At 41.8% G+C, this 17,980-nt stretch overlaps 1 protein-coding gene across 2 annotated transcripts in view; it reads right to left on the bottom strand.

Annotated features, from left to right (window-relative positions):
- SMG6 (SMG6 nonsense mediated mRNA decay factor) overlaps nt 1–17,980 on the bottom strand; it is a 221,888-nt gene that overhangs the window by 202,895 nt on the left and 1,013 nt on the right. For both annotated transcript variants that reach the window (XM_067020989.1, XM_059046651.2), the window contains exons 2-8: nt 14,452–16,186; nt 13,705–13,897; nt 13,130–13,240; nt 10,026–10,132; nt 9,648–9,726; nt 1,553–1,663; nt 973–1,185 (exon numbers count right to left, since the gene is read on the bottom strand). In XM_067020989.1, the coding sequence (XP_066877090.1) occupies nt 973–1,185; nt 1,553–1,663; nt 9,648–9,726; nt 10,026–10,132; nt 13,130–13,240; nt 13,705–13,897; nt 14,452–16,186 (2,549 nt within the window). The remainder of the gene's footprint in view (nt 1–972; nt 1,186–1,552; nt 1,664–9,647; nt 9,727–10,025; nt 10,133–13,129; nt 13,241–13,704; nt 13,898–14,451; nt 16,187–17,980) is intronic.

The raw sequence follows: 17,980 nt of genomic DNA, 5'->3' as shown, positions 1-17,980 counted from the left end.
TCACCCAGTTTCCAAGTGAGAAACCTAAGTGATACTTTTGATTCCCTCTTCTCCCTCAGCTCCCCATGTCCAATCAAGTCCTTTGGATTTTACCTCATTAATATACTTCTGTTCACTTCTCCCCATCTGTAAAGCCATTTCCTGGTTCAGGTCCTTCTCACATCTCACTTGGATTACTGTAGCACGCTCTTACTCTTCGTTTTTCTGTCTTACCCTTCTCCAAATTTTCCACAAACCAGCCAGAGTCATATTTCTAAAGTGCACATCTGACATTTCCCTATTTAAAGCACTCAAGGGGTGGGATAGGGAGGATGGGAGGGAGGGAGACACAAGAGGGAAGAGATATGGGAACATACGTATATGTATAACTGATTCACTGTGTTATAAAGCAGAAACTAACACCCGATTATAAAGCAGTTATACTCCAATAAAGATGTTAAAAAATAAATAAATAAATAAAGCACTCAATAGCTCCCTACTACCTTCAGGATAAAGGTCAAATTACTTATTACATGACCCTTCAAGGCCTGGTCCCAGATTACCCCACCACCCACTCCTCTACAAATTTTACTCTCAAGGCACAATGAACCCACCATTTGCAGTTTTCCAACTACTGTGTTCTCTCCCTAGCTTCAAAAATCCCACACAGAATCCTAGAGCATCATACTGATGACTACAAACCCAAAGCAGCAAAAAACTGTCATCCTATACAAATCCTAAATTAATCTTCATTTAGAAAAATTACTTTTACTAAATTCTACAGTGCCACATAGTGGTGAGAGAGGGAAGCAAACAGCAAAGGTAAAGGAAGTATAGGTGGAGGACAAAGATGAGAACATCAAGGAGCCTGAAGTGATCTGCCTTCCCTGAGATGAATGGGAAATGTCTGTGCAGTGCTCCACGGTTGCATGTACCAGAGCACTCACGCTTACTCAGCTAGTCTTGCTCATAACATCACCCTCAGGAACTTACATCACTGGGGCTCAGGCTGCCCAGCCCATTCTCCTGCTCAGAATCCTTCCCAGACTCAGTGCCCTGGGGGGACCGGGGATGGGACGGATGAATCCAGATCTCCAGGCGAGTGGTGTCATCTCCAACATGCCGGAAAGTGGATTTCTTTCCTTTCCGCCATTGGTCAGGGCTCAGTTCCAATTCCTCGTGTTGCTTCTTTTCCATCTGTTCTGCCTGTACGACATACAAACATATAAGCTCAGACTGTCCTGGGATTCAGCCAATCAAGAGAAGTGCTCATCTCACCTGAGTTTGTTGCCCAAGAACTGTAAAAAGTAAAGACTTAGCCATAGTTCCACAGTAGCAGAGTATCATCTGTTTTGTCTCATAAAAGTTATTAATTCTGTAAACCAGATGCTGTGGGCCCTGGAGAGCTCTCTTAAAGATGAGTTTGGTTCTGCATAGAGACTGACTGACTCCCATCAGCACAGCCCGAGGGGACCCCTTCAGGACATTATCAGTCGTTTCCTTACGGACACAGAGACACTAAGAAAAACACATTCTTCTAGGAAGGAATGATTCTACCTGCATCCCCACTCACCTTCCGTTTGGTCTCTTCAAACAAGCTCATGAGACTCTCTTTGGCAGTCAGGATAGGGTTGCTGGCAGCTAGACTGCGCATATAGTAATAGACGGCATCAAGCTTCCTCCTCTGCAGAAAGAGGTCAGAGACACTGAGTCAACCAGTTCTCTTCTGGACTCCAGCCTGAGTCAGCAGACCCAGGAAACCCTACCATCCCTCCCAATCTGTGCTCCAAGCTGTGAGGAGTTCCAACATGAAAATGAGACAACTATCCACGGGAGAAGCCATGGCGAGTACATCAGAACTCTCTTCTTGCCCAGTACTGTCTTACACGTAGAGGTACTCTTAAAGCCACATGCTCAGAAGCAGGAGAAACGAATAAAGAGCCTCACAAAATATGAAACCAATTATGTTTTCTTTTTAGAGAAAGAAAATGTTCAGCATGTACTAATTATTATTTTTTAAACATTATAAATAATAATGGCAATATCACTGATTAAGCAGAGTTAAGTGTGAGGTAAATGATCAGCACTTCATAGATATTATGATATTATTTCCAAACCTAAGGCAACTGCCCCACAGGGATTACTACTCCTGTTTTAATGATGAAGAGATAGGGGCTCAGGAAGATTATTACATAACTTGCCCAACAAGGTCTCAAAGTCAAATCCCAGATAAGCTAGTATTTGAACCTAGGTCTGCCTGGCTCCTAAGTTTATGTTTTCACTACAACATACTGATCCCACGAAGAAAAGGAAACAAACTATTATCCAATGCATGCAGCAAATAAATACTTCAAGTCCATTTTAAAACCAATTAATAAGTAAAAGAAAGGGAGAGGGTCAGAAAGAAGGAAAAACACTGAAATAAAGGGGGAAAGAATATCAAAAAGCCTTTCTATCTTTCTATCATATACATCGTTACCTTTTCTGTCTCAAAATGCACCTAGACTACTACTTCCCTCTCTCCCCAGCACCTACTCACTCTTTAAAAGTCCCATGTTGCATTCATCTAGCATGGTTAAAGGTGTACATTCTAAGCTCAACTGACTGAGTCTAAATTTGGTCCTGCCATTTATTAGGTATAACCCTAAGAAAGTCAACTTAGAAAGGTTTCCTTATTTATAAAATGAAGATATTAACCAACATATATGGCTCCTGAAAAGATTAAAATTCATATAATATATACAGTTTAACAGAACATCTGGTACCCAGTTTCAGTCAGTTAAGTGGGAGCTATCTTTAATGTTATTCCAATTACGCCACTCATTTGATTTTACAGTATTTTATCAGTTCTACAATGATTTTTTTCATATTTTAACATCTCTGAAATCAAGATACAACTAACTCAATCACTATCTACCATCATGTCTTATTTTAATTCACATTCTTCTTTCTTAGTGGTATAGGAAATGATGTATCTAACAATCAATTACATCAAGTCTAATTTGTATCATTGTCTATACACCTCACTTGTCTTCTCAACAATGTTTTCTTTCAGGACAGAAACAATATCAAATATTTACCACTCAAAGCACTGTGCACAGCATGTTCTCAGTAAATACTTGAGATCCACTGAATGAAAGGTTACAGAAAAGCTGAGAAAGTGATCTTAAAAGACAACTGGGGTTACTTTTCTGGTGGTCCAGTGGCTAAGACTCTGCGCTTCCAATGCAAGGGGCACAGGTTCAATCCCTGGTCAGGGAACTAAGATCCCACATGCTGCTTGACATGGCCAAAAAAACAGACAACTGGATTAACCCAGAGACAGAAAAAGAGGGACAGAGGAAAAGAACTTGAAAAGAGTACTAACTTAGGTAAGAGGTCCATGAAAGAAACAGATACCAATTTAATTAGTGTGGCAACAGAACACTGAGGGAAGACACAAGATTAACACTCAAGGGACTTCCCTGGTGGTCCAGCAGTTAAGACTCGCACTCCCAATGCAGGGGGCCTGGTTCGATCCCTGGTCAGGGAACTAGATCCCACATGCTGCAACTAAGATCCCACATGCTGCAACTAAGACCCAGCACAGCCAAATAAATACATATTTTTTTAAAAAAAGGATTAACACTCAAAAATCAGTTGTATTTCTATACATTAGCAGTGAACAATCTGAAAAATTAGGAAAATAATTCCATTCATAATAGCATCAAAAATAATAACATACCTTTATATGTTAGGAATATTTATATCTTAGGAATAAATTTAACCTAGGAAATGCAAAACCTATACACTGAAAACGACCATACATTTCTGAAAGAAATTAGAGAAGACCTAAATAAATGGAAAACATCCTGTGTTTGTGCAGAAGACAATACTGTAAAGATGTAAATACTCCCCAAAGCAATCCACAGATTCAGTGCAATCCTTATCAAAATCACAATGACTGTTTTGGCAGAAATGAAAAAGCCGATCCTAAAATCCATATGGAACTCCAAGGAACCCCAGATAGCCAAAACAATCTTAAAAAAGAAAAACAAAGTCGGAAGACTCACATACCCAATCTCAAAACTTACCACAAAGCTACAGTAATTAAAACAACGTAGTACTGGCACAAAGGTGGACATATGGATCAATGGGAGAGAATCGAGAGTCCAGAAATAAACCTATCATACATTAACTGACTTTCGACAAGGGTGCCAAGACTATTTAATGGGGAAAGAACAGTGTCTTCAACAAATGGTGCTAGGAGAATTGGATGTCCACATGCAAAAGAATGAATTGGAAAAGAAAAAAAAAAAAGGGCTTCCCTGGTGGCGCAGTGGTTGGGAGTTCACCTGCCGATGCAGGGGACACGAGTTCGTGCCCCAGTCCAGGAAGATCCCACATACCGCAGAGTGGCTGGGCCCGTGGGCCGTGGCCGCTGGGCCTGCGTGTCCGGAGCCTGTGCTCTCCAACGGGAGAGGCCACGGCAGTGAGAGGCCCGCATACCGCAAAAAAAAAAAAAAAAAAAAAAAAAAAAAGAATGAATTTGACCCTTACTTCACACCATATACAAAAATTAACCAAAAATGGATATAAGAACTAAACCTATAAAAAAAAATGTATCCGTGTATTTTCTTCTAAATAAGTAAATAATAAATCTTAATTTTTAATTTGGTTAAGAGTTTCTTAGCTATGACATCAAAGCACAAGCAACAAAAGAAAAAACAGATGAACTGGACTTCATCAAAATTAAAAACTTTTGCGGGGACCTCCCTGGTGGCGCAGTGATTAAGACCCCAAGCTCCTAATGCAGGGGACCTCAGTTTGATCCCTGGTCAGAGAACTAGATGCCACATGCTGCAACTAAGAGTTTGCATGCCACAACTAAGGAGCCCACCTGCCACAACTAAGACCCAGCACAACCAAATAAATACATAAATCTTAAAAAAAAAAAAAACTTTGTGCATCAAAGGGCACTATCAAGAGAGTGAAAAGACAACCCATAAAATGGGTGAAAATATTTGTAAATCACATATCTGATAAACGTCAGAATATATAAAGAACTCCTACATCTCAACAACAAAAAAGACAACCCAATTTAAAAATATTGAAAGGATCTGAATAGACGTTTCTCCGAAGAAGATATGCAGATGGCCAACAAGAACATAAAAAAATCAGTACTCAGTAGGGATATGCAAGTCAAAACCACAATGCCATACAACTTTGAAGCAGTTAGGCTGGCTACTATTTAAACACACACACACACACACACACACACACACACACACACACACACACACCAACAGAAAATAGTGTGTGTTAGGAAAGATGTGGAGAAACTGAACCCTTGTGCACTACTGGTGGGAATGTAAAATGGTGCAGCTGCCAATATGGCGGTTCTTCCAAAAACTGAAAATACAGTTACCATATGACCCAGCAATTCCACTTCTGAATATATATTCAAAAGAATTGAAAGAAGAGTCATGAAGAGGTATCTGCACACTCATATTCATAGTAGTATTATTCACAATGGCCAAAAGGTGGACGTGTCCATCAAGAGATGAACAGATAATTCAGCCATAAGGAGGAAATTGACATGAGCTGTAACATGGATGAACCTTAAGGATATAATACTAAGTGAAATAAGCCAGTCACAAAAAGACAAATACTTTTAGATTCCATTTATATTAGGTAACTAGAGCAGACAAATTCACAGAGGTGGAAAGGTGAAGAAGGGTGGTTGCCAATGGCTAGAGGGAGGGAAAAATTGGGAGTTGTTGTTTTAATGGGTAGAGAGTTTCAGTTTTGCAAGATGAATAGAGTTCTGGAGACTGATTGCACAACAATGTGAATGTACTCAACACTACTGAACAGTACACTTAAAAATGGGTAAGATGGGAATTCCCTGGTGGTGCAGTGGTTGAGAATCCGCCTGCCAATGCAGGGGACACGGGTTTGAGCCCTGGTCTGGGAAGATCCCACATGCTGTGGAGCAACTAAGCCCGTGCGCCACAACTACTGGGCTTGCGCTCTAGAGCCTGCAAGCCACAACTACTGAGCCCAAGTGCCACAACTACTGAAGCCCACATGCCTAGAGCCCATGCTCTGCAACAAGAGAAGCCACTACAATGAGAAGCCTACACACCGCAATGAAGAGTAGTCCCGCTCTCCACAACTAGAGAAAGCCTGCATGCAGCATCGAAGATCCAACACAGCCAAAAATCAATCAATCAATCAATCAATCAATTATTTTATTTAATTAAATTTTAAAATATGGGTAAGATGGCAAATTTGGTTTTATGTGTATTTTACAATTAAGAAAATTTTTTTAATTTTTAAAAAAATGGGTAAAGGACTTGAATAGACATTTTTCCAAACATCCAAATAAGCATATGAAAAGATGTTCAATATCATTAGTCATTAGGGAAATGCAAATCAAAACCACAATGACATACCACTTCACACTAGATCTGTAGATGTCAACAAATTGATTCTAAAGTTTATATGGAAAGGCAAAACATCCAGGATAGCCTACACAATATTGAAGGAAAAGAAAAAAGTTGGAAGACTGACACTACCTGACTTCAAGATTTGCTATAAAGCTACCGTAATCAAGATAGTGTGGTGCTGGCCAAAGAACAGACAAATAGATCAATGGAACAGAATAGAGAGCCCAGAAATAGACGCTCACAAATATAGTCAGTCGATCTTTGACAAAGGAGCAAAGACAATTCAATGGAGAAAGGATTGTCTTTTCAACAAATGATGTTGAAAACAACTGGACATCCACATGCAAAACAAAGAATCTATACACAGACCTTACACCTGTCACAAAAATTAACTCAAAATGTACCGCAGACTTAAACGTAAAATGCAAAACTCTACAACTCTTAGAAGATAACATAGGAGAAAATCTAGGTAACATGGGTTTAGTCATGCCTTCTTAAATTCGACACCAAAAGCACAATCCATGAAAGAAAAAGTTGGCTAAGTTAGATTTCATTAACCTTAAAAACTTCTGCTCTGTGAAAAACACGAAGAAAATGAAAAGAAAGCCACAGACTGAGAGAAAATATTTGTAAAACATATGTCTGATAAAGGACTGGTATCCAAAACATAAAATGAACTCTTAAGAATCAATAAGAAAACAAACAACCCAATTTAAAAATGGGCAAGGGCTTCCCTGGTGGAGCAGTGGTTGCGAGTCCGCCTGCTGATGCAGGGCATATGGGTTCGTGCCCCGGTCCAGGAAGATCCCACATGACGCAGAGCGGCTAGGCCCGTGAGCCATGGCTGCTGAGCCTGCGCGTCCGGAGCCTGTGCTCCGCAACAGGAGAGGCCACAACAGTGAGACGCCCGTGTACCGCAAAAAAAAAAACAGACACATCACCAAAAATACACAGATGGGAAATTAGCATATGAAAAGACGCTCTACATTGTATGTCATTAGGGAATTGCAAGTTTAACCCAAAATAGGATTTTGCACACCTATTAGAATGAGGAAAACCCAGCACACTGACAACACCAAATGCTGATGAGGATGCACAGCAATAGGAACTCTCAACCACTGCTGGTAGGAATGCAAAATGGTACAGACACTAGGGAAGACAGTTTGACAGTTTCTTCCAAAACTATACATACTCTAACCACACAACCCAGCAATCACACTCCTAAGCATGCACCCAAATGAGATGAAAGCTTACGTCCACACAAAAACATGCACACAAACGTTTATAGCACTTTTATTAATAACAGTCAAAACTTGGAAACAACCAAGATGGCCTTCAATAGGGGAATAGATAAACTGTGGTACATCCACACAATGGAACATTACTCAACAATAAAAAGAAAAGAGCTATCAAGTCACAAAAATAACCCTAAATGCTAAGTGAAAGAAGCCAATATGAAAAGACTACATACTGTATGGTTCCAACCATATGACATTCTGGAAAAGACAACACTACAGAGACAGTAAAAACATCAGTGATTGCCAAAGGTTTGGGGGAGGGAAAAAGGATAAAGAGGTGGAGGGTAGAGCACAGGATATTTTTAGAGCAGTGAAAATATTCTGCATAATAATATAATGCTGGATACATGTTATACATTTGTTCAAACTCAGAGTGTGCAACAGTAAAAGTGAACCTTAGTGTAAGCTATGGACTTTAGTAATATAATAATGTATCTATACTGGCTCATCAACTGTAACAAATGTACTACACTAATGCAAGATGTTCATAGTAGGGAAAACTGAGAGCTGAGGAAGTATATGGGAACTCTCTGCACTTTCTGCTCGATTTTCTGTAAACCTAAAACTGACCAAAAAAAGAAAAAAAATATTAAAGAAGAAAAAACCCACAATGAGGTATCACTTCATACCCACTAGGTTGGTCATAATAAAAAAAAAAATGAAAAGTAACAAATGTTAGCATGAACATGAAGAAACTAGAACTCTCCTACACTGCTGGTGGAAATGTAAAATGGTGCAGCCACTATGAAAAACAGTTTGGCAGCTTCTCAAAAAGTTAAACATAGAATCACCGTATGACCCAGCAATTCCATTCCTAGGTACAGACCATAATTAATGGTTAATTTTGTTACATGAATTTTGCCACAATTTTTATTAAAAGCCATTGAGGGGAAAATTTTTTTTAATTATATTTTCTAGTTAACAAGAACAAAAAACAATTCATTAGATGATTACAAAGAAGAAAAATTGGGAAAGGAGACAAGAAATGAGAGAGAAGAGAAAACAGAAGATGGATAAGAGTAAAGGGGAGATAAAAATAAAGCCACAAAGAGGGGTGAAAAAAAAATCTCAACGCATATCACAAAGAGAATAGGACAGAGATAAAAAGCAGAGAGACAGAAAGATTTAACAGATTCTGCAGGAAGTGTATCTGTAAACCACATTACTTAATCAATAATTTCAATCCATAATTAAGTATTAGGAATACTTTTGAATCTTTGTAGAATAAAAATATCAATTCAAACACTGTTTATTTGGGCAATGAATTTTACAGCATTAAGAAAACTCTCCCTGCTAATGAGCACGTCAGCTGCTTCTTAAACCTTTGGTACTTACCAGCGGCCCCTCCCCCTCCCCCTTGAAGTCAGCTTCCTCAGTAGGGGCTCTGTCAGCTCCCAAGGCTCACCTTTAGAGGCACATTTAGAGGAGTTTGGTAAGATCTAAAGAGGTACAATTTGGCACTTACTATGCTTCTGCTAAGGAGACTCCTTAGGTGAAAAGCTAAGATGAATAAGGGGATGGTCTGAGAAAAGGAAGGAAGGATGTACTTTGGGCTAGTTGAGGACTTTAAAGGGGAGAGATAAAGGGAGCCTTATTTTCCTTCTAGAAATGAGTAACCTAGTTCAGTCTAGGGAAGGGAAACAATACAAGATTCAGAGCAGAAACCCTGGTCAAAAACAAAAAGCGATGTTTGGCTGGAGAATAAGCATTCCCCTAGGAACTTAAGTGCAGTAAAAGTGGATTTAACTGAAGTGAGGGATCCCTGACAACTTACCTCTGAAAGTAACAGTAACAAAAGGAGTTTGAGGATGGGAGGAAGAAGGGGCTATGCTTCGGGTTATAGTGTTCAGATGAAATCTAGCTCCAGGAGCTGATGCTATCAAAATCCATATTTCTAACATACTGCCTGCAAAATACTTCCCCATCCAAGATTTCTTACCGTATACACTGCCAGCAGAGCCAACTGGTTATAGGGGCGCCCATTCTTGGGAGCAATGTGCTGGGCTTTCAGGTACCAGCTGTAATAGAAAAACAGTAAAAAAAAAAAAAAAAAAAAAAAAAAAAAAAGTTCTCTATCAACACTTTCCCAATTCATCACCTGATAGCCCTTACTACTTAAGCTGTAACCTTGGAGTGGTAAAGCATGAGGCAAATAGGGTCACCTGTAGGACATATATATATATATATATATATATATATATATATATATATATATATATATATATATAGGAGGCAGCTCAGGTGGCCCATTGCTCTTAATAGGGCTTGGATTAAAGCCACACAGGGAAGAGGAGAAATGAACAAGATGCAACAGTACCTGCGCGCTTTCCCGTAGTTTGCCGTGTCATTGGCTTGCTCCCGATACCTGGCAATATCTCCTTGGCAAATCATACATCGCTGGGCACTGATCAAGGCATATTTTACCTTCAGGAAAAACTATCAGTTAGTAGCATATACCCAAGAAACTCTAACTTCAACCCCAAAGGACAGGGATGGGGTCAAAATAACAGAGCTGCATTAATAATAAGGCACCAGTAGTCCTCAACAAAGCAAAAAGTTTTCAGCCTAATCTTGACTAGAAAAAAAAGCCAACAATGTGATGCAAAATTTACTGAGAAAGAGTGCAAAAGGGAGAGGAGGTTATACTTATTTCGAGTCCCAGTCAAATGGAAGAAAACATTCTGACTCTCTTTGTAGTAGCTGTGTAATCTCAACTAAGTCTTTGGGACTCGGTTTCTTCATCGGAATATAAAAATACCTACTTCATAGGGAAACTGTAGGGAATAAGTGTAAAAATACAAAGTATAAAGTGACATACAAGGAATTCCCTAGAGGTCCAGTGGTTAGAACTCGATGCTTTCACTGCTGTGGGCCTGGGTTTGATCCCTGGTTGGGGAACTAAGATCCCACAAGCCACGCAGTGCGGCCAAAAAAAAAGTGATATACAAATATTAAAATAATTGTTTACTTGTTCTTTTCCTGCCATCATCTTTCTCTCCTCAAACTGTTAATACCACTGTATTGTGTTACTGCATTGCATCCCCTTTGCAAGACAATAATAATTCCCTAAAACAATAAGTTACCCTTTAGCAAACTCCTACAATGTGCCAGGACTGAGTAATACTATGTATGTTTCCTCACTGATGGGCTTGGCATCTTTCACTCAATGAGAAAACAAAAGAGTAAACCCTTAACAATCCCAAGACATGTAACCAACCAAAAAAACCTTCCTAAGGAACATCACTTCATAAGATATAATACCACTCCACCCGCAGACAAAAAATTACCATGTCACTGAATAAAGAAGTATATACTGACCCCACAGTAAGGCTCATTTACTAGCTAAGTGAGTAGCTACTGCACATCAGCCTCCTCACACGTAACTCAAAAGTATGCCTCAGCAAAGTTATACATCACTACATGTCATATACCTTCAGAGTTCTGACTACTCCACAATTTCTCCCTATGAATGAACACCAAGAATCCTTGATATTTAACCGGTAAAGCACCAAGGAAACTGCTATGTTTCCACTCTACAGCCACCTTGCTGCCTCAATGGGGGAAGTAAAAAAAACAAATTCGGCCAAAGGCTCACCACTATCCTCAGAATAAAGTACTAGATGGTCCAGCCTCTGCTCACGTCTCCAGCACCACCTTCCCCTCTCACTCTCTGTGCCTCAGACTAGGCCTTTCTCAGTTCCCCTATCATATGGTGCTTTTCCCACTGCAGAACCTTCACATGTACCGTTCCTATTGCCGAGAATACGCCTTTCACCTGGCCAAGGTCTCTGGTCTTCAGCCTCAGCTTAACTGTGACTTCCTCAGGCCTCTATGATCCTCCAAGCCCCTTCACACCACACCCCACAACATCGCAGAAGTCAATGCATCTGCAATTACCAATGCAACACCTGTACTCATTCCTAATCAAACTCTAAACTCTGAGAGCTGGGAACACGGCTTTCTCGTTCCACACTGAATTAGGTGTGCCTAGAATGGCACCTGGCATGGAGGAGGGACTCAACAGATACTTGCTGACTGGTAATAGAACCTGTGCATGGCAATTTATCAGAAAGAGCAGAAAGGCAAGAGGAAGCCTCTGCTCCATAAATCACACTCCTTTCTCTAATGAATCAACCTCTTCCTCTCCCCTGGCCCTTTCCTCTCAACATATAATTACGCTAAAGTCTCTCTAAGCTTAGAAACAAACTTCTTTTGACACTATGTCTTTTGACTACTATCTTCCCTTCTTGCCTTCACAGCCTTCTTAAAAGAACAGTCTAAGTTATGCTCTCATTATATCTGCTGCCCCACTTCTCACTCACTACAATCTGGTTTCCATCCTCTCCAACTAATATAACTCGTGATAAGGTCATCCAATCCAATGGACAGTTTTTAGTAATCTTAACATTTGAGGATTTTACAGCACTTGACAACTTTACCCACCACCATCTTTAAAATCTGACACCCTGCTCTCTGGCTAGCTTTCCTAGTTTCCCAACTTCTGCTTCAACTATCACCTACACATTGATGACTTCTGAATCTCTATCACCAGCCCAGCTCTTTCTCCTGAGCTCCAGACAGACCATAACATTCATTTGTTCATTTTCAAGCTCCTCCACCTAAGCTGATGCAAAACTAAACTAATCTCTTCCTTCCGAGCCTCTCTCCTAGGGCACAAAACGGGAGATGATCTGGTCTCCTCATGCCTCCAATCTCATCATTCACACCTAACCAGCCAGCAATTCAATTCTACTCCCTTGTATCTTTCCAATCTGTCTCCTCTTCTCCACCTCCACCGCCTCGACCTCAGTTCAGGCCCACACCTGACCCTCCTACTTCCACTCTTGCCCAAACTCATCCATTTGCCAGAGTGACTCGTTCCAAGAACAAATCTATGCTAACCATTTGTTGAAAATCGATCAAGAGCACCTCACTGCTTTCAGGAAAAAATCCAAACTCTTCAGCGTGGCACGTAAGAGATTATGATCCATCCCTTCCTACTTCATTAGCTTTACCTCCTCCAACAGCCCAATCCACATGACAGACAACAGCATGCTGACTTCTTATACTTTCCCAACAAGGTATGAGGTCTCTCACTGTGACCTGTATCAAAACTGCCCCTTCCACTCCTAGTCATGTTTCAAAATTCAACTTGACAGTCTCTAAGAAACCTTCCTTGACCCCCACCAGTCTAAAGCAGATTCAATTCCTTCCATGCCCCTTCAACACTCTATATATGCCACTGCCATAGTATTCATGACATTACGTTATAGTTGTTGGTTTAATTGGTCTGTTCCCTCACAGGGCTGTATCCTTCATTCTTGTACACTCAACACCTAGCACAGTGCCTAGCACATAACTAACACCAGATGAATGCTTACTAAGTGAGTGAATAAATTTAAGAGAAGGAAGCTGGCTTACCGTCTTTCGTAACGGCTTGCTGCGGATGGCAAGACCGTCCATGTAGTCCTCCAGTTTGAACTTGTAAGTAACCTGCAGCTTCTGAAGCAAACTATCAAAGAAGTCACTACCCTATAAAGAGAAAAAATAAGAATCAGCCGAATCAGCCTGTTCCGATCCAATCTACCCAGAAACTGGGGCAAGTGACCCTTTCACAGTTTTCCTAATGCTCAGCTATCTGATGTAAAAGGAGGCATATACAGTATTTAGTGGCCACCAACTAAGCGCAAGACAAATTGATAGCATAAGCTTTTCCGTGGTTTTAAAGATATGAAAACACACACACACACACACACACACACACACACACACTCCAGCTAAGACATTCAGAAAGCTTCCAAACTCAAAACTAATTCCAATTGTAAGTTATGGTGTCAAGGAAGTAACACACGTAGGGTAGGCCTAAACCCAAGAAAAGAGCATACAGTTTGTTGTCAATGTTCTGTTATAAAATATAGTATTTTGGGTGGTAAAAACCCATCACAACTAAAGGATGTTGAAGTCTTTATCCTGAGGACATAAAGATGATGGTTTACCTCATCCAAGAGCTCCAAAAGTCTGTTCCGAATCTGTTCTGGGTTCTCAACATTCGGATCCTTGAGAAGCTGCCTGAACTTCTCAATCACCTGATAGAAAGCATTCTTCCACAGGATCTGATCCACATTCTGATTATCAGAGAACTCAATATCTAATAGAATACAGCGCTCATATAGCTGCAGCAGTTCAGCTCTGGAATAAAATACATGCAACTTCTAGCTCCAAATACACCACAGGGAAGGCTAGACCCAAGATCTGAGGTTCCTACAAATCAAACACCTTCCTTGGCAGGAAATCCAAAATGCCACCAGGTATAGTACTCACTCTAGTTTCCCTTCTGCACAGCAGAATGTCATTCTAAAGACAGTAATGTCTAGGAAAGTAGTTCTTCCCCATATGCCTCTACCTAAATTTAACAGCCAAAGTAAAACCTTCACCACAAGTTACATGTTGTTCATTTCTTGGCACTTTAGAAAGTCTTTCCTTTTCCATATCCAGATTTCATGTTCTCTGAAAGATTTTTTTCTTCTTAAAGAAAAAATGGGAAACATAATCATTTCTAGGACTAGAAACAAAACTTTCTGTTCTGTTCTTTTTCCAGCTCCCCTTCCCTTACAAAAATCAACATGAAAGGGAGGTAACACCCGGCAGCTTACCTAAAAGGTTTCTTCCTTCCTCAGCCATGGGGGCCTGCACACCTCCAGCTTATCCCCATTCCCCTCTAGCCAGGATGGAACCCACCATACCTGAGCTGAGCCATCTTCTCCAGGCCCTCAGGACTGATGCGGTCCCTGGACAGCAGGTTGCTGAGCTGCAGTTCTTGGTTGTCAGCCACCCGGAGAAGCCGATGTAGTTCCTGTTGCTGCATGTTCCTCACGTGTTGCTCCATCTCCTCAGGACTCATGGTGCTGGCAGGGACGGGGCTACAGACATACTGTCCTGATGGAGTTGGGTAGCCTGGGTAGTAAGGCGCTGGGTACACGCCGTTTGTAGGGCCTACCGGGTACTGCAGAGGGCTATAGCCTGTGTAAGGATACTGGGAGGCGGGGCCTGGTGTCCGGGGGTAATAATAAGGGTTGTCTGAGTTTTGAAACTTATAGTAAGATGCTTGGGCCTGGCGTGAGTCACCCCAAGAGGTAGGGCTGACTTCATCATCAGTGTCCAAGAAATGTAGCTGCGGTGTCTGGCTCTTTAGAGCAGGTTTCTGATCAGGATTGTTTGGGTCCCACAATCGTCGAGTGGTGCCTCCTCGGCCCCAACTCCGAGATCCCTTACTACCAGATCCAAATAAAAGCCGAGGTCCCAAAGGCGTAGACTCTGGAGAACCAGCTGAATTAACAGACAGGGTGGTATGGGCAGGCAGAATCAGAATGCCACGGCCACGACCCCGAAGTTCTTGTCTCAGGTTTTTGGACTCCTGCTTCTCAGAGGCTTTGCCCCCACTGCTCGAGCCGTTGTCTGACTTTAACCTATCCGAATCCTCCCTGGCTGACCTCACCGTGGGAGAATCTTTGTTCATGGTTTCTGCGTCGAAAGTAACGCGAAGAGTGCCTCGATTTTCTTTACCATTGCTTTTCTGCTCTCCCTCCCCACAGCCAGACCAGCTTCTTTCTAAATGTTTCTTCCTTTCTGAACTCCTCCGTGGCCCATCAGACTCATCAATTCTGTCCTCATCCAAGGAGTCAGTTGAAGACATAGATACTTGTTTCTTCAGTCGTGGCCTCTCCTTGGTCCGATCTTGGCGACGGCGGCGACTTCCGTTATCAGTCAGGCCAGTCCCCTCGGCACTGTTGTTGCTACCCGCTGAGCTGGTACTGCAAGTGCGGTAGCGGTTCCTTCGTTTGTCTGAGCGGGAGTAGCGCTTCGCAGAACCTGGCTTCCCCTGAGCTGGGTCATCATTCACCTTCTTCACGCCCTCCCCTTTTTCAACCCTCTTTCCTTTTTCCCCCTTTGCAGCCCTTATTCTGTCACCACTTAGGCTCTTTTCTGCCTCCTCTTTGTCTGGCTTGTTCACAACCTCCTCTTTCACATTTCCCCTACATGCATCTTCCTCTACTCTCAGTTGTTCTACCTGGTTGAGGATTTCTTCCTCATCCACCCTGCTGGTCGATTCTTTGGTAACAGTCTGCAAACGCCTTCCAGGCTGATAGATCAGCATGTCAGGTTTCTTTGTTCTCTTGATAATTCTTAGACTTCGATCCTCTTGTCCAACAGTCCTATTTAAAGACTCCTGTGCCCGAGTATTTTCTGGGTCTACAGGACCATTTTGCTGTGGGCTGTCTTTGCAGACATCTTTAATGAGCTGTGTACCACTTCCAACAGCAGAAGAATCTCTGTCATTAACAATTTCATCCTTAAATTCTTGACTCCCAGAGGGTTCCTTGATTTTAGGTCTGTTCCTTAGTCGGGAAAGACCAGGCTTATAGATTTCCAGATCTGGGCGCCTGTTATCTTTGCGCTGCCTGGGCTCCTTCATGTTTTCTGTCATGTTGGAGAGAGTGTTGGGGAGGAAGAGGTAGAAGAATAAAGGGGAAGGAAAGGAAAAGGAATTGTCATTAAAAGTCAAGCAAGAGGGACTTCCCTGGTAGTTCTGTGGTTAGGTATCCACCTGCCAGTGCAGGGGACATGGGTTCGTTCCCTGGTCAGGGAACTAAGATTCCACGTGCCGTGGGGCAACTAGGCCCATGCGCCACAACTAAAGAGCCTGCATGCCACAACTAGAGAGAAGCCCGCACGCACTGCAACAAAAGACCCCACATGCCACAACTAAGACCCGATGCAGCCAAAAAATAAACATTAAAAAAAAAAAAGTCAAGCAAGAATTACACATTGGTATGTTAATACTAGTGGACAAGGAAGGAAATTTCTGCAGAAACAGAAATTCTACTAGGTTTACAATATTTGTTCAGCAACTGGCAAAACTAAGAACTTAACTGTGTTGGAGCTACCTACACCTCAGTTGGGGGAACAAGGAATAAAACCTACATTCTCGGGGCTTCCCTGGTGGCGTAGTAGTTGAGAGTCCGCCTGCCTATGCAGGGTACACGGGTTTGTGCCCCAGTCCAGGAAGATCCCACATGCCGCGGAGCGGCTGGGCCCGTGAGCTATGGTCGCTGAGCCTGCGCGTCCAGAACCTGTGCTCCGCAACGGGAGAGGCCACAACAGTGAGAGGCCCGTGTACCGCAAAAACAAACAAACAAACAAACAAAAACCTACATTCTCTTGTTACCCAAATCATATTTGGATCCACAAGACCCCAAACTACCTAATCAATGATAGAATAAAAGATCTCTAACCAGTTCTGCATTGGACTATTCTCTGCTATAGAGCCCTCAGCTCCATCTTGGTCTCTTCTTCTGCCTCTAACATTTTTCCAGAGTGGCTGAGGTCCTTTTAACAGACTAAGGGGTCGGTGGAGTGGGGGCAGAGAAAAAGAGGGGTATGCATAACAATCCACAGTTCTGGACATCTCTGGAGAAAAAAATTTGCAACTCCAGTCACTGAAATTGGCCAGGACAATCCTCTTCTTTAGGATTTCAACCACCCAATCACATACCTCCTGTTGAAGCAAACAGGAAGCAGTTCCTTTCACATTCTTCAACTCCACTCATGCTCACCAACTCTCTTAACAGCAGCCAGCAGGGTCCTTCCAAGGAAATACTGCTCAGACTGTCGTCATTAGAATACTAAGACTAACTGCTACTATGATGATGTTACATGAGAAGGAAAAAGTTCCATAAAGGAGCTTTCCCTGGAGGATGATGGAAGTATTGTGACATGCTCTCAAAATACCAACGACTGGGGCACTCAAGAATAAGAGAACAGGACTTTAGAAACCACTCTCCAGGCTCCAGGAACTTACAGAAAGACAGATAAGCCAGCATCAATTTTTTTTACCTGTTACGTTTATCTGTTAAGGGGAGAGTCTACTGTAAATAGCCACTAAACTGTTCAGTGGGGAAGAAACAAGAATTAGTGAGATTACAGAGTACACTCAAAATGGAATGTTAAAGAAAATCCTACTACTGTTCTATAAACACAAAAGCAAACAAGCTCATAACAGGGATCACACGCTCCAGCATTTACCTCCATGGGTCTAACGAAATTGGAAAAAAACCAAAACCACAAAACCCTGAAGTTTAAGATACTGCTTCAGTATTTTCTGAAGTCTAAAAGACTGCTTCATCCACTACGAACAAAGGTAAAGCAATTAACTCCAGAACAGCTCACCCTCAGCAGCCTGTGTAAGTTGGAGGGTGGGGTGGGAAGAGCCAC

The sequence above is a fragment of the Kogia breviceps genome, chromosome 19 (assembly GCF_026419965.1).
Source record: "Kogia breviceps isolate mKogBre1 chromosome 19, mKogBre1 haplotype 1, whole genome shotgun sequence".
Taxonomy (NCBI): domain Eukaryota; kingdom Metazoa; phylum Chordata; class Mammalia; order Artiodactyla; family Physeteridae; genus Kogia; species Kogia breviceps.
This window is presented reverse-complemented; position numbering and strand designations above follow the sequence as displayed.